The 25,407-nt window shown below is 35.4% G+C and overlaps 1 protein-coding gene across 5 annotated transcripts in view; it reads right to left on the reverse strand.

The window, feature by feature from the left end:
• Positions 1 to 25,407, reverse strand: part of SORCS1 (sortilin related VPS10 domain containing receptor 1) — a 440,998-nt gene that overhangs the window by 64,461 nt on the left and 351,130 nt on the right. For all 5 annotated transcript variants that reach the window (XM_039335794.1, XM_039335792.1, XM_039335796.1 and 2 more), the window contains exons 9-14: positions 20,428 to 20,607; positions 14,181 to 14,327; positions 7,819 to 7,921; positions 6,967 to 7,043; positions 3,079 to 3,170; positions 1,253 to 1,360 (exon numbers count right to left, since the gene is read on the reverse strand). In XM_039335794.1, the coding sequence (XP_039191728.1) occupies positions 1,253 to 1,360; positions 3,079 to 3,170; positions 6,967 to 7,043; positions 7,819 to 7,921; positions 14,181 to 14,327; positions 20,428 to 20,607 (707 nt within the window). The remainder of the gene's footprint in view (positions 1 to 1,252; positions 1,361 to 3,078; positions 3,171 to 6,966; positions 7,044 to 7,818; positions 7,922 to 14,180; positions 14,328 to 20,427; positions 20,608 to 25,407) is intronic.

Genomic DNA, 25,407 nt, shown 5'->3' on the forward strand with positions numbered 1-25,407 from the left:
GACTTATCTAGTGTGTACAAGATTGTGACCTAAATCATAAAAAGCTTCTAATCTCTACTTGGTAATACATTCAAATTATAATAACAGCTTTCAAATGATATTGTAAATTACAGGTTTAATTATGAACATAGGTGGCCAGTAAATAGAGAGTGGGATTCATGAGAAGGAAGGAAGGAAAGAAGGAAGGAAGGAAGGAAGGAAGGAAGGAAGGAAGGAAGGAAGGAAGGAAGGAAGGAAGGAAGGAAAAAAGGAAGGAAGGAAACCAAAATACAAGTGTTATTTATTTATTTATTCATTTATTTACAATATTTATAAATTGCTGATTCCCAATATTATTGATGTAGATGGTGATTATTCTTTTGGAACTGGCTACATGAAGTCGAACAAACTGAAATTTCAGTAATCAAATATTATATAGCAATAATCAAAGCAGCGTAACTTTTCCATCAACATTACACATAAATACCCATCCACGCATATCCATGCACACAGCTCTTTATTAACAGGAATTAATGGATAAACATTCAGCTACATAGTATTTGCTGAAAAATTAAGCATTATGTTATGTACCATAGATCAACTACAATCTACTTTGGTGCTTCATCTCACACATGCAAGTTGTTCTAGTTCAATATGGTTAAAGTTAAAGACAGGAGAGAATTGCTGGAACAGGCTATTTTATTTTACAGACCGGGCTTATATGCATGTAATCCTCAATACATGGTAAAGCAGTGACATGCTTTGCTGATTAGAAGAAAGGCACTCCTTTCCTTCTTTCCATGTCCATATCTGAAGGGGTCCTTTGCTTGAATCTACACCAAACCCCCACCACCACCATTTTAAGGATCTGCAAAAAATCACTAAAGAGTGCTTTTTTTGTAAAAAAAAAAAAAAAAAAAAAAAGGTGCCAGAACTCACACACGTCATACAACCTGCCGTGCCTACCCTACAAGGTTTACCTTTGTAGTTGAAAAAAAAAATCCTTCAAATTTTAGAGTATCTAAAAGACTAGGATTTTGTTCAAGGCAACTCTGGAAAATCTGTTGAAAAAAAGTGCCGGAACTCCATTCCGGTGTGTTCTATAACAAAAAAAGCCCTGAATAGAATCATATTGAAGTAATCAGTGTAACACTCCATATTCTATGTATATTCCTAGATGACAAATGATATTTCATCTACTAGATTTTCTATATTTAATAATAGAATGGATCCTTATATTATTTCATAGGAGATATTAATAATGTCTACTCACGTCATTATTAAAGTCTCTTCTCCAGGCTCTCCCAAAACCCCATCAACAAAAAGAGGGATGGAAGTAAAACTGTACTTGTTCCAAGATCTGCCCTCATCAAAACTTAACCTGGTGATAACAAGACAAAGCAAAACAGTAACAGAAGAAAGAAAAATAATCTCTTAGTATATGATAACAAATAGTATTATAAATTCCATAGCTTTTCATAACAGATTACAGAAAACTGCAATGTTCCTAAAACATTACAGTAAAGAAAAGAATAATAGAGCAAAGCTGTTTTAAGGACACACAATTTCCCAAGGAACTATTTATTCCTATGTGTTATTTTGTGTAATGTTCACATATTAAAGTGGCATGTATTTTTGTTCAGAAAAACAAAATACAGGTAGTCCTCGAGTTACAACAGTTCAATTAGTGACCATTTGAACTTACAACAGCACTGAAAAATGTGACATGACTGTTTTTCACAGTTACGGCCTTTGCAGCATCTCCATGGTCATGTGACCAAAATTCAGATGCTTGGCAACTAGTTCATATTTATGACTGTGCTGTGTCCCAAGGTCATGTGATCACCTTTTGTGACCTTCTGGCAAGCAAAGTCAATGAGGAAGCCAGATTCACTTAACAACTGGGTTATTAATTGCAGGAATTCACTTAACAACTGTGGCAATAAAATGGGGCAAAACTCACTAAACAAATATCTCACTTAACAGCAGAAATTTTGGGCTCATTTGTGGTCATAAGTCAATGTAGATAATGTAAGTTTTTGGTTGTTGAATTATAGCTCCCAAGATCCCTCATGATATGTGGGCTTTGGAGAACTCTAATTCAGCAGTAGGAGTCACCATTGGAGGACATGAATATCATGCGTTAATTGTAAAATGTGGAATTGTAAAGTAAACTAGAAGTATAATAACAGATGTCAAAGGGGATAGGGGAAGGTTTCTTCGCCTAAAATGTCTTTAATATAAAAACAGATTTAAACTAAGATAAGAAACCCACTCTATATGTATCTTTATAAATCATAGCTGCTACAATAAAGGAGGTCAATAAATGTTCAGAACTGTATGAATAAATACTGACAGTATCACAGAATTAGAACTACAACTGCTCTTACACCTAGTAACTGTGGATGTAACTACCCACTTGAGATCCTGTCACATTGGGTACATGGCAAATCATAAATAGTAAAACTGTATATTTCACTAATGATTTCAAAGAGATGTTCTTGAAAGTATGGGAAAGCAAACACAGCATCTCTTTAAAGAAGATTTTTTTTTTTTTTAAGACTGCCCCATGTTAGAAATACACAGTATAGGAACAAAATAAGGTCAGTTGTATTGATATTAAAATATGCTCTTCTGCATAGAATCTGCACTTTTTTGTTATATTTGTCCTTGGTTACTACTTTTTTTTTTTTTTTAAAGCATTTGTTTTTCCCCAGTGTGAGTATTTACACCATGTTCCTTCTTGAGTCTCTTATTGTAATTTGTTTTCTTATTCTTCTGTTTCAATAGAGTTTAACCTTCAATGTTTTTTATATCTTTCTAAACTGCAGCTAAATTTTCAGCTAAAACAAAACAATGCAACTTCTTAATACTAATGTAGATTGTACTATTGCCCTGCAAGTGTTTTGTTTGTCAAAAATTGTATGTACAAAATGCAGATATAGTTTTATTGGGATGAAAAGAGGCAACATGCTCATTTGTTTAATTGGCAAATCCTGGCACTTAGTAAAAAGTTTGGCCACAATCCAACTACTAATGGCATATAATGCACACTGAAGGACGCTATGATGAATGGAATTAGAAAGTTACATTAATTACCAGAGATGTCTGATAGGCAGAGATGTATGATTCATAGCAACCAAAACCCCACCTTGGTCCAGATAAAGAACACTGTGTTCATCTTCAAAGATCTAGTGAGACACATAAAAAGATATATGGAGTCCTTTGTATGTAGAACGAAGGGCTGACAGGTTTCTTTTGTAATAAATAAGTATATAACTACTTAATGTCCTATTAAGTGGTTATATACTATTAATGTCCTCTCCCCCAATAAACTATATTCTTAGGAATGAGAACAATCAAGATTTTATTTCACTGTTTAGAAAAAAGAGGGAGGGAGGGAGGGAGGGAGGAGGAAGGAAGGAAGGAAGGAAGGAAGGAAGGAAGGAAGGAAGGAAGGAAGGAAGGAAGGAAGGAAGGAAAGAAGGAGGGAGGGAGCTTGGTCATCTGCAGAATGAAAGTCTTCATCTACAGCAGTGGTTCTCAACCTGTGGGTCGGGACCCCATTTGGGGTCGAATGATCATTTCACGGGGGTCACCAAACCATGCTGTCCGCCATTTTTTTCCCTTTTCCCTAGCTGTCCTACTCCCTCTTATTGGTGGCCACACTCACTTGGAGGTCACCACAACATGGGGAGCTGTATTATGGGGTCACGGCATTAGAAAGGTTGAGAATCACTGATCTACAGGTATATAACTGTATACATGGTGAGAATATCAGATAACATGTTACCTGAATAGGATTAATGATAACAATTTATTCAAAAGAAAAGGTTACAGTTGTTGAACAATGACACTAATCATTATTAATTCTTCTTTTACTAATTATTCAGTGGTGCCTTATCTGCAGCTTTCCAAGCCAAACACAAACAGTAAAATATAAATGCATACATTTTTCATGTTTACAGCATATAAACTTTCTTAGATGAAAATTTTAATTACATAAAGAAAATGTTCTAAATTCCAACATTTGTATACTTTGCTAACTGTAGCTCTAATAGGCATTCATTTGACTAGAAATGTGGGATATAAATCAAATAAATAAATACTGCAGATTTAACTACCACAAAAAATAGAATGGAAAGACAGTCCATTGCTCTTGGGAAACAAATTGGTTCCTCTGAGAAGTAGAGAATAGGTGGAGCCTGAACTAGAACCTCAAATGTTCACCTGAAAAGTTTGCCCAAGAAATGGAGGTTCTCATCACATTCCTAGAAAGATAGTCTTGCTCTACATTTGGAAGCACAAAACACATCTATTTCTGATTAATTTAGATCAACCTAATCACAGTGACAAATATCTTGTTTACTTTTAGATCAGATTAATGCAATCTATGTGGCATGAAGTGTGTTGCAAATTTCAGTTAGTGAACAACCTATCCTCAAGAATATTTTTCTCCAGACCAATCTAAAATTAGTTAACTACCATTTTTTTTGAAACCCATTCTGGCTGGTTTCAGTTTTAAAATCCTAAAAACTTAAGAAATATTATTTCTCCTGTACTTGCAGGATAGTCAGTTTGAGGACATATTTTCTCTTCCACCACCAAAAGAAGTTTGGTGGGAATGTTAGATGTTCCTAAAATAAATCTTGCTAGATCTCAATCCAATTTTGTGCAGGACCATATTTTTTTTTAGATATACTACACACTTTTTAATTGGTACCATAAACACATCTGCATTTATATTTAGAGATCTGTAGGCAGAACTCCCAATGTTTTATGTCTAAGAGATTCAATAAGTATTAATAGAGCACTTACTCTTTGCTTTGTTAATTCTCTTAAGTATGTACTTGATTCCAGTTTATGGGGTGATAATTGCATATTAACTAAATGCAAAGTACTTGCTAAAACTTATTAAGTGATATAGAAGAGTCATGCATATTGTTGTCCATATTATTATCTAGAGGTCTTTAAATGCTTATACTTAGTTAATGGATATGGAGTTAATTTGAGAAGTAGGAAAGCAAGGCAAAAACAAAACATTTTATTTAGTAATTTGTATTCTTAGTTTTGTGTAAGAGATTGTAGTTATATCCATGTCAGTGGATATAAATATAGGCTATTCTGAAATTTAATCTACCTGAAACACATGTAAACTTTTAAGACATGAACCAAAGTAATGTTCTTATGTATTGGTTTTATTGTTGTTTATTTCTTGTTCTTATCAATAAAAGGTTCACTAAAGATGAGAAGGCATTCCTGGCAGTTAGACTTGTTTTATGTCTAGTTGTATTTTGCTATTTATGGAAGATTAACATCAACAGCATATCATAGCTTTTCAAGCATGTACACGGAACTTTAGATTTTGCAGCAATAATTAAAGTTATAAAAAATCACATACATTACTTCATTTAATTATATTTAACAATATTTATTGAACAAACACCCATTGAAATAAAGCATACCAATGGGAAATCTTAACTGAATGCCTTTATCTCGACTCTGGAGACATATCTCCATTGTCTTTCTACCAGACAACAACTTTCTTTCTCTTAATCACAGCCTTCATTTCCACTTCTCTCATACATCTAGCCTCCCAGCAATTACTGTCCTAGAATAGAAATGAGAACAAGCTTTCCTTAATTCCCCTTTCTCATTCCACATACAGTTAGTAGAAAGCTGCCTTCATCTCTTTGTTCCTCAGAGACTTTTCTATCTAGGATCACCTATGTAACTATTTCAGATCTACTTTCTATAATTCTTTATTCTCTCCGCTTTAAGACCAAGGCTCAAGATTCCTGTGGCTGCAGGAATCTCCTTTCACTCCTCCCACTTTTTAAGCTATGTTTGTTTTCTATAGCCAGTGGGAAAAAGATTTAGTTAACTACCCCCCATCCGTTTTGTTGTCACCAGGCATTTTTTAGCAGCAAAATAATCTCCTTCTTGTTCATTGAAATTTTGAGTTTTGGGTGCCTGAGTGAAATAAGGGAAGGTGAAAGCATGTATTTGAGTGCATCAGGCTTGCTCATTCACTACAACATCATTTTTCAAATGCTTTGGCAACCGGGGAGTTAAGTTAGTATAACTTTAACTATAAGTGAGAATGCACAGCATAATAGCATATAAATGATGAACTGCATTTTCCTCTTGTCATAAAACAATGGGAGCAGGATTAAACAAAAGGGAAAAGAAAGACAATGAATTACACTAACTACTGGGGTACCACAGTACCTGCTGAAGAATATTATGCAGGATGAAAATATGTTAGTCTTCCAATAACATATAATATCTATAATGGTAGCATTTATAATTGTGCACAAAAGGGACAAATGCCCTAAATTGAGATTGTAGATTGAACTTCTTACATATGGGAAGAATGAGCATTTAAAATGTACTTGTCAGACCCTTTTGCTTAGGTTCCCATTGGAAGGTAAAAAGTAATTAAGATAGGCTGCCATTCAGGGTTCTTCCTTCAGCCTACATCTTAAAGCATAAAAAGGACGATGATTTAAAAATGATAAAGAAATCAATAAATTTTATGCTAGCTCAAGGGGTAACTATGATGGGATGAGCTCCCTTTTTAAGCCAATAATTTAAGCAAACCATTAATTATATAAACAGGTCTATCAGAAATGGGGAATACATGAAAACAATGGAAGCCAACATTCAAGTACACAAAATTCGAACTAAATATAATCACCATAGATATATTAGTTACTTACTATCTCTTGGCCTGAAATCAACACATGTTCAAAGTTCACTGCAGAGAGGATAGCTGGGGAAGGGGGAGTTATTTGCTCCCAGTCCACATTACCCTCAGTTTTATGAGGACTGGAATGTACAGGATAATAGAAAATTAGCCTCTTTATGGAGATGAACAGTTGTTTTGCCCAATCAAGCAAAATGCTCCAATAAACTTTTCCTTGTAGGTATTTCACTGTATTCTCTTTCCCCAGTTGACCACTTATTGTTTCCATTGCTACTCACTTGTCTCCAAATGTTTCCAGCATCAGACGAAACAAACATGCTGATATCATTTTCTGACAACTCTGATCCAATGTTACCTGTAAGGAAAGTACCCCGACCTATAAAACTTAAATGTAAAGAAAACTGAAATCTTTGTGCTTTTAGTAATATATGTTGTGTTAAACAGTGATGATGTATTTTATTATAAAACAGCAAATGTAACAATGATAATTCATCAATAAAGATATTTCTGTGGATATCATATATAGTATTATTTCATATATATTCTTTAGTCAATAATGTTGCAATTCTTGCACCAACCTTATAAAATAAGGTAAGGCAAGTGTTGTCCTTTAGATCTGGGGTCCCCAACCCCCAGTCTTTGGACCAGTACCGGGAACACAGCATGCCAGCCACCGGTCTGTACAAACAAGCAAAACCCCATCCATGGGATTCAGGCAGCACAAAAAACCATGTCTCCTCCGGTCTCTGGAAAAGCCTCTGTCCACATAACCAGTCCTTGTGCTCAAAAAGGTTGGGGACCTCTGCTTTAGATTATGGCAAGACTGAATTTTATAGCTAGCAGCCAACAAGAAAGGGTGTCACAAAAACAAATATTTCCCACCTCTTTTGTTATGTTTTATTAAGTCAATTTTGTTACCTTCCTTGTTTTGCTGACAGAAGATGAGACACACTCAAGCCAAACTCAAGAGTTCATGAAAAAAAAAGAGATTTGAAATAGATATTCTTGGCTGCAACTATTACTTCATGTCACCTTTGAACCACAAGTTGAAAAATTGAACTTTTATTTCCCACTTAAACAGCAATAAGAAATTGTAGACTTTTGTTATATAGCACTGGAGCATTTCTCACCAGAGGCCACGATGATGCCTGGAGCTGTATCACGACTGGCAATGTTACCAGAGGTGTAAGGATTCTCAGAAACCTTCAGGTGGAGATGAAGAGAGCAATATGGCTTGGAAGAAAACAAACAAGGAGATGTCAACAAGCACTGCAAAGAATACTGCACAGCATAGCATAGATCTTGAAAAAGTTATTGATACAGCTACAGTACTTTTATTATAATGCAAATGTTTTTATACAATTGCATTCATTTCCAAGTGACAAAAAGACCTTGGGAAAGAATCCACAATCCATAATATTCAAAAGCATCTGACCACCAGATATTAATCACACGACAGGACCGCTTTCCCTTCCCATTCACATATGTCTATGGTCTTCCTTAGTCTATTTGGCTGCAACTTCTGAAATGTAGTATAATACAATAGAAATGGACCAAAAGTAGCATCCTTGTTAAAACAGATGTCTCCAACTTAGGTTTAGTTAAAATCAAGAAATCACAATTCTTAATTATATTACCACTTTAAGGATTTATCTACTGTGTGCATGAGAAGGAACTTGAAAAGAAGCATTTGTGCCAACTAGTTTTTGGCAAAAAAAGGTTGCTTAGATTATCAGAATCACTCTCCTTCCCATTAATTTTATCTTCACAGAAAACACATGTGATACTTGAGATTGAGGTTGAAAGAAAATGCAAAGTTTTTGATGGGTTTTTTTTTTTTAAAAAAAAAAAGTCAGAAGTAGGTGAAGAGGGCTAAATAAGGAGCCTCCAGCAGAGAGAATGGAATTGAACATGAAAGTGAAGAAATGATTTAGGATGAAACTGAAGTGATGGAATGCTGGTAGGAGCTTTTAGATATCTGTACTTGAATGACAGCAATATGTCAAGACCAGAATTCAAATGAATGTTCTAAATGTTAATGTTCAAGAAAATGAATGATGAAAAGGAAATCATAAATACTGTGAAAATGTTGAAAAATGGTAAGGCTGCTGTAAGTACAGAAACATTACAATATGGATGTGGTTTCTTTGTAGAATAGTTGTATGGCTTGTTTAATGTGATGAAGACTGCACCTATGCTTAATGTTTGGAATACTGCTGTATTTTTCTCCCCTATAGGTATGTGAAGTGGTTTGGAGCAAAATTTAGAAGTGCAGTGCAGCTTTATATCAAGCAGGGATGCACAGACGAGAACTTTCTTCTTCAGGAATGTATTAAGAAATGTATGACAGTGTGGGATAAAGGTTATTTGCACATGTTGATTATTGTAAGTGAATTGGCTTGAATTAGAAACTGTTTTCTATGACCATGGAGTTGAAAGTTCCGGAATGCAATTGGAATGGTATAAGAGGAAAATAAAGCCCACATTACTATGGAATGTATAGTAAATAATTCAGCTTTGAGCAAATCCCACTGATTGTCAAATGAATAAGGAGTATTTAGGTGTCATTACATGTAATTGGTAAGGAAATGATTGTGCATGTAGATTTGTATGGAGATGATATCATGTTATTGGCTGAGAAGCTGATCATTTTCAGTGAGTGTCAAACCACATAATGGAGTGAGGAATATGGACCTGAAAATTAATAAATCAAAAACCAAGAGATATATTTCAGCTTAAAAAGAGTGAACTGCACTTTATTTTCATATGGTGGAAAATTAGAGGAAATAGATTGTCATGTATTTTCATCGCATGCTTACCAAAGATAGTGAAATGGAGAAATGTTAATATGTGCAGTTGAGAATACAAAGGTATTAGATAATATATGGTCTGTTGCAAGGACTGAATGTTAGTTGAAAGAAGCAAACAGGACAGTATAACAGCATGTTTCTGCTCACTTTGTAACATGGAAGTGAATGTTAAGATAGGTCAGGAGAAACATGAAAGTACACCGGATGCATTGGGAATAGGGTAAATAAGAAGTGAATAAAACAAGAAGACACAGGTGAATGTGCTGAATGAATGCCGGCTGAACAAAAAAAAGTGAATGACCAATATTAGCACATTAAATAGTTTAGTCATATGGAGAGATTTCATGAAAACTGAATAGCAAAAGAAATATAGGACGATGGATGGGTTAAGAGGAAGGGGAAAAGTGAGAAAAAATTGTAATTGTAAAAATGAGTTCTCACAAAGTAAAGATTATAATTAAAGATAATGTATACACTGAATGAAGTTAGTTTGCAAAAATAGAACATTATAGAGAGTGTCAATATTATTTCTCTAAATTAGTTTTGGCTAATTTATTGCATTTTTTTATATCATGGGTTTCATCAGTTTGGTTTACTATTTCTCATTACCTTTCTGTAGTTTTCATAATATTTCTTCTCCTAAGATAAATATTATAATGGGTATGCATATATGAATGTAGATTGAAAGCCAGTTTGTTTTATGGCTGAGTTGGGATTTGCCCCTTAACTTTCCAGTTTATTCAAATGCCATAATTTCATTTTCTCAGAGGTTGTTTTTACTAAGTGATAGCAATAAGTCAAAATTTACAGTCCATTGTGATAAATTCAAGAGAGGGGAAAGCCTGCTGAAGATATTCCATATTTGTGTGTTCGTTGGAGGGGGCTTGCTTATTTGGGGGAAGCTGATTCTTTTTTGCTCCATTTGATTTATTTATTTACACAAATTGTCTCAAAAATGACTCTGGAAGTTGTACAAAGACTGAAAGCAAAAAATAAAAATAAACAGCTTTGTTCATAAAACCAAATACATAAATCATACTATTACACGTGGCTAAGATTAAAAGAAAACAAAACCCATTCCCTTTCAAACCATGAAGAAAGAGGGGCTCTATTAACCTCCTGGCCCAAAAGCCTGCAGGAACATTCAGTTCTTTAATGATTTTCAAAAAGCCAAGAGTGCCAGACTCATCCAGATATCCAGGGGGATGCTGTTCTAGAGGGCGGGCCAGGAAAGGCCATTAATTAGATCAAAGGTAATCTATCCAATACTAGAATTGGAATTAAATTAAATAGATACACTTTAATATTCACAGAAATCATTCCTTCAAAATAGCTTTTTTTAAAGGAATCTTATTTTACTCCTCTCAACATTGAATATGTTTATATTATTACATTAAGTATATATTTGTATTTGATATATATATATATATATATATATATATATATATATATATATATATCAAATACAAACATACTTATTCTTTATATGACATAAATATTAAGCATGATTTATGACATTTCGTTGTGTGGATGTTGGCTGTAACTCCTCGAGTAAAAAAAAGGCACTAGCTACCCAATCCAACTCCAGGAGTTACATAAAGTCCATTTTCTCTAATATTTACAGTATATATCAGAAAGACATTTTTCCATTATTTTATTCATTTTTATTTTTATAAAGTGACCACAAAAGCATTGTATGAATTCTCTTTCTCTCACTTCTGCACATACACATCATATGGCTTTGTAAGAGGTGGACTGCAACAATAAAAAGAAGGCAAAGGGACTACCCATTCTCCAGTAAGTATTTTTATTTCTCACAAGATCTCAGACAAATCCTTCTAGGGAAGAGGGAATTGTCTTGGAATTTGGGAGCCAGCCAGGAAAAAGGAGAAAGTCGACAATGACTTTTTCCAAGGTTGATATATCTCTTCCAAGTTCATCCTCATTAACATACTATGTCACGTTAGAGCATTTGTTCAGGACACATATTGTTATGACCTCTTTAAAGGAAAGCATCAAGGTCCAGCTGTCAGTCTTTCCAAGGGAAAAAATTGCCTGAACACATTACCTAAAAGAAGTGCTGTGATCAGGTCCATTTACCATTCATTTGACAGGAGAGAGTTAGAAAACTGACAACAAAGCAGTGTTTATTTGTATGTCTTTGAGAGAGGAAAGAGCAAACTAATTAGAGTATATCTGAGTGAGTAATTTGTGGTGGAAATTAAAAGATGGACTTCTCATTGTTTGATTCCTTTTCAGAAAGGATCCAACCCATGCTATTGAAATAAATTCACATAATGTGACTGGCAGCCAACATTTCCACTGTGATATACTGTATGAATTAGACAAATGATATTATGTTAGGCAAGCAAATTACTTTTCCTCAAATACACTTTTCAAGTCAAAAATAAACTACCAGCTATATGTTAATGTTAATTTGAGCATTAAAAAGATAATAAACCACTGGGCATCAAGGATACTTAGAAGAAAGCAATATCCTAACAGAAATGTTCTTAGACTCCTTGTTTAACTTAAGAATGCTATTATGTTCAGCGCTATTACTTTACTCACTGTACATACGTGGACATTAACATGAATATGTCATATCAATTTCAAGGAACTGCTATACTGATTAAATATATACTGTAATTTGCATAAGTCCATCAAACACTTCCTCTACCCTTTTTGGGTTTATCTTGTTGTTTTTGGTACAAAAATAAACCAAGTTCTGTTTCAGTATAACTGAGGGCTGCTCTCTGTCCCTAAATAAAGTAGGAATTATTTAAAAAAAAGAAACAAACCATAATTCAGAAGATAAACTCTGTACAAGTAGTCCTCGACTTACGGCCACAATTGAGTCCAAAATTTCTATTGCTAAATGAAACACTTGTTAAGTGAATTTTGCCATATTTTATGGCCTTTCTTGCCACAGTTGTTAAGTGAATCTGTTACTAAGTAATATGGTTGTGAATTGACTTCCCCATTGTTAAGTGAATCTGACTTCCCCATTGACTTTGCTTGTAACAAGGTCACAAAATGTGATCACACGACCCTGGGAAACTGCAACTATCATAAATATGAGACAGTTGCCAAACATCCTAATTCTGATCACATGACCATGGGGATGCTGCAACGGTAGTAAGCATGAAAAACAGTCATAAGTCACTTTTTTCAATGCCATTGTAATGTTGAATGGTCACTAAATGAAGTCAGGACTACCTGTGTGACTTTTCAAAAAACACTGTTCAAAACCCCAAGTACAATTCTGCTGTAAAGCCCAAGAAAGCAGCTAAATTTTCAATTATTTTCTGAATGTTATGAAGGTGGGATCCAAATGGATTTCTGGAGAGATGCTATTCCAGGGAACAGGAATTGTAACAGAAAAGATATATTTCCTGGGTTCCAATAAATAACACTATTTTATGAAGGGGACAATTTATCCTGATGATACTATCTGCACTCAGTTCCATGGCCAACCACCAAAAATTAATATAACAAGCCTATTTGCTTAGACAAATGGCTCATTTCTTGCACCCTTATTGCTCTGATTCATAATACCTAGTCTGTGTGGTCCAAAGACTCAGTTGTTCAAAGTTGTTAAAGAATAAATATTTCTTTTTCAGTGAAAAGAAAAATAACTTTATTTCTATCTATAATCTGAATAATACGAAGAGGGTTTTCCCTTCCCTCATGACTCTAAACCACGGCTTTTCAACCAGTGGTACGGGTACCACCTGTGGTACATTGGCACCTGGTAGGTGGTACGCGACCATCCTAGAAAAGTGGCAGTGGGGGAGGGGAATGAGCTGAACTGGTGGCAGCACCGCACAAGCCTGAGCGAGAGATGGCTGGAGCTGCAGGGCTGTCAGGGCTCAGCAGAAGCGCCAGGATCAGCGCTTCTTCGAGGGTGTCAGGACTCAGTGGAAGCGCCAGGATCAGTGCCAGGCTCCAGCTGGGCCCAGAAGAAGCACCGATCAGCTGGAATGTTGCAGCATCTCCAGGGTCTTGTGATTTACATTAAGATGTTTGGAAACTGATTCATATTTATGATGGTCACAGTGTCCCAGGGTCATGTGAAGTGACCAAAACCTGCTTCAACCACCCAGAAGATGGGGGGTGGAATAAAAACCAAACACCTCACCCCACCCCCACTGCCAATCCTCAACAGAAATGCTCACAACAATGAAAACCCCAGACAGGAAGAAGAGCGCCACCGGGAGGGCAGGCAGATGTCTTGCTCGGCTGTGGCTTGGGAGGCACTTTTTTCAGTGCCATTGTAACTTCGAACAATCACTAAGTAAACTTTGTAAGTCGAGGTCTACCTGTACTTTATCACTTTTTTTCTTTTTTGGGGGGTCATCAAGTTTTTGACACCTTGCTAGATGACTGGTGGTACTCAGATGTTGCCATATCCTAAAAGTGGTACAATGGATGAAAAGGTTGAAAAGCCCTGCCCTAAACCATCACTTACTAGGAAGCAATGAATTGGGTTCCCTCTAAATGTTCAAGAATAGAAATTTCTTTTTCAGTGAAAAGAAAAATAATTTCATTTCCTCTCAAAAAATTTAAAAAGTTGCCTTTAAAAAAAAACCTCTATGAAAAAATTAGGGAGAAAGAGGCTATGTCACTGTATAATAAGATGAGGGTTTCCCCATCCCTCATGCCCACAAACCATCACTTACTAGGAGGCAATGAACTGGATTCCCTCTCAGATCTGTGTCCGGGGCCTGCAGCAAATGCCAGTCTCTGCCTTTGTTGTAGGTGATGAAAGTTTTTACTTGGTTGTCAATCTTCTTGTTAGCCAAGAACATTCCCTTTATCCCTGCTACCTAGGAGAAATTGACATGGCTGAAAAACAAGATAAATTTGACACAAATTGTGTGTGCATTGGTACCTGTCAAATCTAGCTTTAGAAATAGCATACAGAATGAATATGTAGCAGACTCAGAGGTGAATATTGCATCAAAGGATTTCTTACTTACCAGAGGTTGGGAAAAATAAGATGGAAACTACTGTGGATTCAGACTGGCTAGAGAAGAGGACGTTGCAGGGTTGAACATAAAAAAAAATGTATATTTTAATAAGGTGACTGGGTCAAAAGCAGTCATAATCATCTGAGTTTTATTTGAGATTGAAGATGGTAAAGAAGTGTGTGTTTCTTTGAACATAAATTCTACACCTTCATCTAAATCATGTTCACCTGTGTTTGGGTAGACAGGATTATCTGCATGTGTGTCTGGTCTGTGTGTGTCTCTGTATTTCTGTGTGTGCATTTAAAAACTCTTTGGGAATAGGGAAAGCATCAGCTCCTTTGAAGAATAAAATATTATGCACTTCGCAGAGAAACCATTTATTGATTTGACTATTATACGATACTAATTCCAATCTTAGATAAAAGTTTAGATGGTATACGGTAATTGCAGCAGTTGCAGAGTAGATACAGATGTTTCTTGTTCTTTTTTAGTTGTGGCTCAGGCCTTGCAATGGGCAGAAACCAGACTGTCATTTTGATAGATCACCTTTCTCAAAGCCATGCAGTAGAGAGATCAGCTCTCTTGATCCTATTAGACATCTCAGCAATGGTTTGATACTATCAATACGATTGTTCTGGGCTATCTGGAGGGTTGCAAGTAGAGGTGACACTATTCTGCAATGGTTTCACTCCATTATGAATGGATGGGTAGTTGGGGTTGCTGTACAAGGAGTCAAGTCACTAAATACTAAAGTAAACCCTAATGGAAATACTGGCTTCATATCTGCTGCTATTTTAGCTCTAGGTGGGGTCACTCTCTTTTAGAAGAAACAGGTTCCTGACTTGAGGGGTCTTCTGCTCTCATGGGTGTTGCTTGACAGTTGGAGTCAGGGAAACTTTGTTCTATTGTCTCCGAATACAATTCAAGATGCAAATTAAATCTAAACAGTTTTATATGGCTTATATGGTTGTCCAGTTTCAATTAATTGTAGCTATTTATGGAATAGAGAGCCCTGGAAACAAAAACTCATAACTCATCATCTTGAGATTGATTTACTGTAATATTCTTTTATTTGTTTTGAAGTTGAACTGGAAACTGAAGTCGATACAATTTATTTGCTTGAACGTGATAGTCCCTATATGCTTTCAGTCATATATTATGAGTTTTGGAGGTGTTACATTGTTCCAAATACAAATCTAGGTGTAAATTAAATCTAAACACTTTTATATGGTTCCTGGTTACTTTTATGATCATCTCCTTTTGGCTAATTTGCTGGAACGTTTCAATTCTATATCCCAACATTTACTCCAACAGGAAAGAGTCTTTGCTCTGGCTACCCCATCCCTATAGAATTGTCTTTCCCCCTTAGTCAAGGCTACCCTAATTTGTTATTTTTCAGAAGGCAGTAAAGGCAATGTTATTTCAATATTTAAACTGCTTGGTTGCTCAATTTGTAAATTTGAAGGTGAGAGAGCTTTATTATTTGCTTTTTTTCTCATTTTGATGTTAATTTACTTTTAACCAGTTTTTATAAACTTGTTTTTGTGGTTTGATGGTGCATATTATTTGTTTTATTGTAAAATAATTTTCACCAAATTGAAAGATCTGGTAGAAAAAAACAGTAGAATCTTTCCGCATAGCATTATTATTTTGTTTAATAGATTCTTCTAATACTTCCTTCATAATTTTTTTAATCTTCTTTAAAATAACTGAATATAAGGCACCATAGCCAGGGCCACGCTTCCTTTTACTTTATTTTGTTTGATCAAGAATTGTTAAACTATCATCAAGTCTTGTACAGTAATTCTGATTAATGCAAAGGAAAGAAAAGCAAATGACACTATTTTTATTCCTTCAGAAATGATACCAAAATGATTGATGATAATTTTTCACAATCTCTTATTTTCTTGTTTTGTTGGATTAAAATTTCCATAATTCCAAAGGAAGCCCAGAAGGTACAGGTTAAGGGAAATGATCCACAAATTTTAGGAACAATTCCTAAGAATAAAAGCAGAGAGGATAAGAAGGAAGAAATGAAAAACAACTTTCATTCATCGGAAAATCTTGACTTTGTCTATGTGCTAAAAATTAATATTCCAATATTAAGAAAAATTAATTGTGTGTGTGTAAACGAAGAAAGAATGCAGTAATATCTAAAAAAGCAATGCAAAGGAATCGAGGACATGAGTTGCAGAAAAAAGTGGAAGATATATTTAAGAAAATTATAGAAATCAAGAGAATATTTTTCACAAAGATGGATCTAGTAAAAGACTAAAAAGGCAAGAGAGAAAGAAGGTCACAAACATGTGGGAAACTATACCAAAAAAAACAAAACAAAACCCTAAATCACTTATGCATATAAAGATATATTGATCAATGTAGAACCGTAACTTTTAGCAAATAAAGTTAAATGTGCCTCAGAAAGTATTGTCAATAACAATAATCATTGAATAGATAAAATATAAGCAGAACTGCTTAAAATCTTACAAGCTGATGCTCTTAAAATACTGTTTGCAGTTTTTAGATAAATATGGAAAACACAGCAGTAGTTGCAGGACTGAAAAATGTTAATTTATATTCCAATCTAAAAAAATATGCAGCGCTAAAGAATAATCCAGCCACCAAATAATTGCACATAGTTCTCAACCTTGAAAAATAATGCCCCAAATGTTGTAATCTGGACTTCAACAGCACATGGAATAAGAACTACTAAAGGTGCAACCTGGTTTCAGAAGCAAAGGAATCCAGGATTATATTTCAACCAGCTTACGGATAATGGAAAAGCCAAGAAAGTTTTTGCCTTAAGGCAACTACATGATCAAATTGTGAACAGCCTTTAAACACTTCGGTGTGCTGAACTACTGAACTGAAAATTGAAGAAACTGTATGTTGATTAAGAAGCAATAGTTAGAATGGAATAAGGGAGATCTAACTGGCTCAAAGAGGAAATAGGGATGTGATAAGAATTGAATACTGTCATATATTGTTTAATTTAATACATCATATATCATAAAAATGTTGAAGTAAAAGAAATATGATTTGTAAAAAAAATACAACAACCTGAGATATTCTGATGATACACTTAAGTGGGGAAGACTTAAAGAATCACTTGTTGAAGCTTTTATATAGATGAAGAAACAATAAAACTAATAACAAACATTCTTTTCTTGGTTCCAAAATCTGGAGAGATAGTGACTTAACATGGATCAAGAAAACTTGGCCTAGAGACTGTGACAAATCTAAGCAAAATTATAACATTGCCAAGAAAGTTACAGATTATTAATGAACTGGTCTTCTTGGTCATCAAATGATTGTAAAATCTGTATCATTTTAAAAAATGAATGAACAAAATCAGTGCCTCTGAATTATCGTGCTGGATAAAATTGTTATGAGTACCTTGATTAGTAAAGAGGAACATGTCATTCAATGACAGATTTAAAAAAGACAGCTCATGAAAGCACTGATAGTAAAGTATTTTGTATATATAATGAGGAAGCAATTCTAAGACTTTTGAGAAAGTCTTGGAACTTGGAAAAATTGATGGCAATAAAAAAAGAGATCAACAGGACCCCTAAAGCCTTGATACCATTACTGATATCATGAGCATGAGAAGAAGTCATTTACTGAAATACAATTCTGGAATACTATTGTCCATTACATCACAAAGAGATGGAAGTGACTAAATGATTGAGCAATAATTATGAGTAAACATTATGACTGGAAAACAGATCCATGAGTATCTTGAATATAGCAAATACATACTTTAGTGCGAAAAATAAAAAGAATCCAATGTTATACTGTATATAAACACTTATTTTTTTTAAAAAAATAACTTTCTTTGTTAATAGTTAATAGGGTAGACTAAATCAAAATGTTTTAAATAAAAAAGACCTCTTTACATATGAGTGATATCTAAAGTGAGTATATGGAAGGCAGAGTCCTGTACAATGGCACCACTTCCTGCATCTTTGCAAATTCAAGTATACTTTTCCTTTAGATCTTCTGGATAAAAGTAAGAACTTGAGCGAGGACAAGGGCAGATACAAGGAACAAATGTAGTGAGCAATGCCAGTATGCTTAGCCCCATCTGTAACAAACATCCTCAAGTAGTTTTTGGGTATGCCTCCAAGTAGCTCTTTCAAGTATGTGAATAGTTAAAAAGCAGCACTCCTACCCAAATGTGCCTCTTTGTAAAGGAGATAGAATCAATTCAAAGGAATGGAGAGTTATAAATCAGAATATTCAGCCAAATAGTCAACAGATAGTCAAAGAGAAAAATGTAAAGAATGCAATGCAGAAAACCTTTGGGGTTCTTTTTTAGGCCAATATAGCAAAAATTAGATTCCAGTTCTGAAAATGAAAATAAAACCTGAGCAAAGAACACAATTTGACCCAGGTCCTGCAATTCACTCATTCATGAACTCAAGAGATATTTGTTTTGAAAAATACACCATGCCAAAAACACACACACACAAAAAAAAACATTCTTCTCCTTCTCCTTCTTTTTCTGCCAACATTCTAACTTTCCAACCCAGAGTTACTGTGTGTCAGTTGGGCAGATATATATATTTGTTTAATAAGTAAACAAATAAATCTATCTATCCATATAGGCCTTTATATTTCTTATTCATATACTTATTTCCTATCTCTACTTTTATCAACTGTTTTTTTCCCCTCCTCTTACCTGGTCGTTCTTTTCATTTACTCTTAAACACTCATCATTCATAGCAATCCTAGCAATTGGCCAGAACAATCAGAGTGAAGGAAATGGTTTCTGCCAAGTTCAATGTCAGCCAATATTCCTTCTATCTAGGCAATCAACAGATGCGACATGACTAGTCTGATCACATCAATTTCAATCCAGACTGCTATGAATGCCAGCCTAATAAAACAGAGGTTTTCTTTCGATCTTTCCTTTTCTTCTCCCTCTCTCCCGCTGATTTATAAGACACCTTTACATAATGCAGTGGAACCACTCCTTAATCTGATGGTAATAGAAGACAACAGCTTTTCAACAACTTGCCAAAGCATTCAGGGGATTAATATATTGTGAAAGAAATTTTCTTCACTGTAGTCAAGAAATGCCCTGCTTATTCACCCAACTCTCGTCTGTTTTTAAGCACTGACCTTTAAGGCTTTCTCCAGGTTTTCTGAGTGTGCTTACTATTTATAGATGCTCTAAATAGGATGTCAAGACAATCAGTCCACCAAAATCTCTTTAATGTTCACAAAGTATGGAAGAGAGATGTAGACCCTATCCTCTTAAATACTAGATTGGTGGGGAAAGTGCAATGAGTCTTTATTGTGTACGTAGGTGACTTCGGGTACAGCTTTTCTTAGAAAAAATTCTGGGTGACTTCTACTGTGTCTGAATTATAAAACATGGTCCCATGCTCAGTTAGACCCATGCCAGTACCTCATGTGCATGTGAGAAGAGAATCAGTGTATTTATGCAACAAGGTAGGTAGTAACTGTATATGCTTGTGTGAATGTGCTTATGCATATGCACATACATTTCTGACCCAACACTCATCATCACATGAAAGCATTGCCCATTTCTGTCTTAAGGTGAAGACATTTCGTAAGTGGATAGAAATTACTCCTATGTAATTCTACCTATTTAAAGGCTGCCTGTATTCAGCAGTTAAATGCAACTGATTGGAATGTGCTTTTTTCTATCCTAGAGGTGAAGATAGAGGTGAGTGCTGATGGAACCAGGTTATCTATATATGTACAAATCAACACCAGAACTATAATTGTGCCTGATATCCAGCATTGATATATAATACTGATTGCAAAGATGAATGTAACTCTGGAGAAATATTATTTTTGTCTGTTCTTTCATCACCCAGAGATTACATTCCACATCCAATTAAACTTTCAATTACAGATCAAGGACATTCCAACCTTAGCTAATGATGTTCACGAAATGAAAATATGCACTGTTTTCACATACCTCATACAGGTCTATCATCACATTGCCTTCTAGGTCTCGACTACTTTTGACATTTTCTAAAGCCAGGGTAAAATAAATCCCCTGGGTATCAGAGATGTAAAGGTTGTATGTATCATTCTGGTTCCATTCTTGAACTGCAGCAAACACTTGATTCTCATCAGTGCTGATAACATGCATGTCCTGAGGGAGAAAGCACGGAAAGACATTATTGTTGGCATTTCATTTGTCACTGTTCCAAGGACAAGGCTGGCTAATCCTCTAGAAGCCAAACTCTGAATCATTGCGGAATCTAATCAGAAATCCAAACCAATTTACTTGCATGCACATATCCATATTTTACAGATTCTTTGTTCTGCTAATATATGCAGTTATAATGAAATGAAATCACATTAAGTGAGCATTTACATTAGTCATTGTGTTGTACAGCAGTAATGAAAATGAGTGTATTTGTTACATGAAATGTCGAATTTTGCAGTTAAGACTCTTGTTGCATTATGGATGGGGATTTTCAAAACATTTCCAATCTATTGTAGTTAAAGATGAGAGTAAATTACAGTCTTCATAAACTTGATGTTGCTTTACACCACAGTTGTGGAATTTAACTGTAGTACATTTCATTTAATTTCCTATACTACTGTAACTCATAAATATTCTTTTTTAAAAAGTTCCTAAGAACTTCACAGTGTGGCATTATCTTGTTATCAACAAAATATAAATCTATGTTCTCCATTTTTAATTAGTCCCTATCTGCTTTGTGCACATATGTATATACATATCTTTTTTTTAATTTCAACAACCATGTCTCTGACAGACAGTACTGTGTATCTCTGTGCTGTGATTGAATATTTGAAGGATTACCAATATAGTCTGTTGCAAAGAGATAGAGAATAGAACTTATCAGAAGATGAGCGAAAAACATCAGGCATAGGTCATACTACTCAAGACTCTGAATGTGATCAAAGAAAATAGTAGTAGTAGTAGTAGTAATCAGAAAGAGCAGATGAAAATCTGCTTAGCCTTAATGAGTGCAGGCAATGTACATTCTGCACTTGGCTGAGTTTGTGCTCAGAAGTTAACTCGGGCTAAATCTGATTTGTAACCAGATGGGAATCCAGCAGAATGGAAACTCCTTCCCAAATGCTTGTCACCTACTTGGGGGGGGGGGGGCAGGGCTTACTGACAGGTGCTGGTGATGAGATTAATTTTACTTGCAAGTTTCTGATTCCATGGTTAATCCATGGGATCAAAGAGCTGCTGGATAAACAATTGTCTCCCTTCTTCTCTTGCCACCTTTCAATACCTCTTATCCTGGGAATGTCTGTCAGAACTGATAATAAAAGTGGAGAGAGAAGTTTCTTTCTTCTTGAAATCTCACAATCCCATGGAGCAGCTTTGGATGATTAGAGATAGTACAGAGGAACAGTCCTGTTTGAAAGAATCAGAGTCTCCTATTGCCAAATGCAGAATGGGCCCTGAAATTATTGAACTGAGAAGGGGGATATGTCCTTAGCAGCCTAAAAGGGTTAATGAAATCTGGCCAATTACCAGACCCTGACCACATCACTGACTATATCAGGGAGGCATCGTAAATAATCAGAATTGGATTAAACAATATTATAATCAGCCCTGACTCTTTGTTAATATTATCTTATATTTGACTTCCGGTGGTTCCAGCGACCACGAATGGCGGCGTTTTACAAAGCCGCCCGTTCCTGGTGCGTGTAAAAGCCGCGGGACTTTAACAATCAGCTGTCCCGCGGCTTGAATCTCCTCCCTGGGAAAAAGGGAGGAGGAGAGCTCTCAGGTAGAGGTAAGAGCTCCCCTGGATCCCTGTTATTTTGGGGATCGGAGGGTAGAGCTCCCTCGGAGCCTGAGCAACTCCGCGTTCCAGGGAGACTTCATTCCGAAGCTTTTGGGATGAAGCAAGTTGCCGCTTCCACATCTGCTTTTTTTTCCAGCTGCTTGTGAGTATTTGAAAGCAGACGGAGCAGACCAGGAGAGACTGTGCTCAAGTTTGATGTAAAACCTGGATACAGATTAACTCTTTAAATACAGAAGTAAGAATTTGGCTTTTATTCTTTCCTCTTTTTTTCTATTTTTTTTCTCTTTTTTTAAGAATACTTAAAAGAACTGTGCCCTTTTTTCTTTTCAATAAGAATCTTTCTTCTTGGAACTTAAGAAAATGGCTTCAAAACGTCTGCCTCCCGCCCCTAAGGTTCCTATTTCTTCTCCAATGCCTCAACCTGCATCTCAGAAACCAAAATCACCTCCACCTTCTCCTCCTCCTCCTGCAATTTCTCTTAATGATTTACAAGATGCTTTAAAACAGCATGCCTTGGATATTAAGGAGGAGGTAAAAGATCTTATAATTGCAGAGAGGGCTAATACAGAAGAATTATTGGAGAAAAAGAACAAACAAGTAAGAGACCATATCCTTCTGGCCTTTCAGGGCTTAGCCCTGCACATAGAAAGGATTGATGACCAGATGGAAAAGATTACTGAAAATGCATCAAGGATGGAATTTAGAATGCAGGAGGTAGAGAACAAGATAGAAATTACATAGGATGAACAAATCATTTCACAATATAGGGAGATGGAACACGCATTGCATATCAGAGGCCTGAGGGAGAACCCTCAGGAAGACTTAAAGATGCTTATTGTGAAAGATATTGCTCCTAATATTGGCTGGCGGCCTGAAATAATTGAGAATGAGATAGAAAAAATTTTTAGAGTTAATTCACGGGTTGCTAGACAGAGAAATCTACCAAGAGATGTGGTTATTTATTTTTCTAGAAGATCTATCCGTAATGAAATTATACAGGCTTTTTACAAACAAAAGTTTCAAATTGCTGATCAAGACGTGATAATTTTAAAAGAGATACCTCCAAAAATTTTAAGAGCCAGAAAAGATTTTACTTTCTTGTCTGATGAGTTGAAACATCGTCAAATTCAGTTCAGATGGGAGATTCCAAGAGGAATAATAGTAAATTATGAAGGGATACGTCACAGATTAACTACTGTTTCCAAAGCAAGAGATTTTTATCAGTCTATCTTAAAAGCAAGATTGTCACCACCTCCACAAATAAGGATGACGGAAGAGTCTCTTATGGCAGGAGCCTCATCAATGATGGTTATGGAACAAGCTGCACCGAATTCTGACATAAAAGAGCAAAGGATGACACGAGCTGCCCATAAACGTAAAGAAAAAGAGCAGTTGCAGAAGAGTGGTGAAAGTTTGGTTGTTACAGAGCCTGTGGGAGGGGCAAGACCAAAAAGATCTTCGACAGCAGATCTGCAGGCCATGCTCCAGAGGCTCCAGGCCGGTGGAGATGGTCAGGTTCCTGACCTGGAATGTTAATGGCTTAAACGTGCCCCAGAAACGAAGAAAGATTTTCCATTATTTGAAACAACATAATAATGATTTGATATGTTTGCAGGAAACTCATATAACTTTAAAGGATTCTAAATTCTTGATGAATTCCCGTCTGGGCACACATTTTACTGCTCCAGCCCCTGGGAAAAAAGGGGGAGTGGTAATTTATGTGAAGAAAACTTTTTCAGCTAAACTAATTGAGGCTGATTCTGAAGGAAGATATCTTTTTGTGGAATTATTATTACAAGGCCGAAAGGTTCTTATTGTTGGACTATATGCTCCCAATCAACAACAGAAACAATTTTATAAGTTGCTGCATGGCAAGATATCTCAGTTGGATTATAAATCGGTAATTTTGATGGGTGACTGGAATGGGGTTTTAGACCCAACTATAGACAAAAGAAGTTCCTCTAAAACTTTTATTCAAACTAAACTACCTATGACTTTCTTTGATTTGAAGGAAGAACTGGAGCTTATTGATATTTGGCGAGAAAGGAATACAAGTGATAGAGACTTTACCTTTTATTCTGATAGACACCAGTCATTTTCAAGGATTGATTTTTTTTTGATTACTAGTGACTTCCTCCCTAGAGTGAGGAAGGTGAAAATTTTTCCTAGAACATTGTCAGATCATAGTCCGGTGTGGATGGAGTTATATTCGGAAGACGGGAATAGAAGATCCTGGAGATTGAATGAGAACTTATTTAATCGGGAGGAGTTCGTACAAAAGTGTAAAGAACATTTAAAGGACTTTTTTACTATAAATATGAATAAGGGAACATCGATGTCTATGGTGTGGGACACTAGTAAAGCATATATGAGGGGAATTTTGATTCAATTGAATAAAGTTTTTAGGGAAAAAGGGTCACAAAGACGTAGAGAAATAGAAGAAGAGATCAAATCAAAAGAACAAGAGTTGGTTCTTAACCCTACTGATAATAATTTAAAGGTATCTATAAAGATGCTTAAGGAACAATTTAACATGTTGATGGCAGATCAGGTGGCTACCAATCTGTCGTACATGAGACATAATACTTTTTGCAATGCGAATAAGCCTGGGAGGTGGTTGGCTTATCAGTTACGAAAGAAACAGAAAGCTAGAATTATAGAGAAAGTAAAATATAAAGGTACTGAGGTTTTTCAGCAAGATTTGATTAGAAAAAGCTTTTTGGACTTTTACACAAAATTATATTCAAGTGATAATATAAGGGGTTTGGATATAGATAAATATTTACAATCAGTACATTTTCCTAGACTTTCAGAGGAACAACAAAATGGGATGAATAGTTTAATTACTGTGGAGGAAATTGGTTTAGCTATTAAGCAGTTAAAGGTTGGAAAGTCTCCTGGAACAGATGGACTGACTTCTAGGTATTATAAGATTTATCTGAAGAAATGATAGAGCCATTAAAGGAACTCTTTAATAGTATTTTGTTGGGTATGCAAGTTCCTCCTTCTTGGAAAAGAGCCTTTATATCACTGATTCCGAAGGAAGATCAGGATCTTACAGAGCCTAAGAATTATAGGCCAATTTCATTATTGAATGTTGATTATAAGATCTTTACAAAAATTTTGGCAAATAGATTAATGCAGGTTATGAAAGACTT

The sequence above is a fragment of the Crotalus tigris genome, unplaced genomic scaffold (genome assembly GCF_016545835.1).
Source record: "Crotalus tigris isolate CLP2741 ecotype Arizona unplaced genomic scaffold, ASM1654583v1 scf7180000017659.2616968, whole genome shotgun sequence".
NCBI classification, from domain to species: Eukaryota; Metazoa; Chordata; class Lepidosauria; order Squamata; family Viperidae; genus Crotalus; species Crotalus tigris.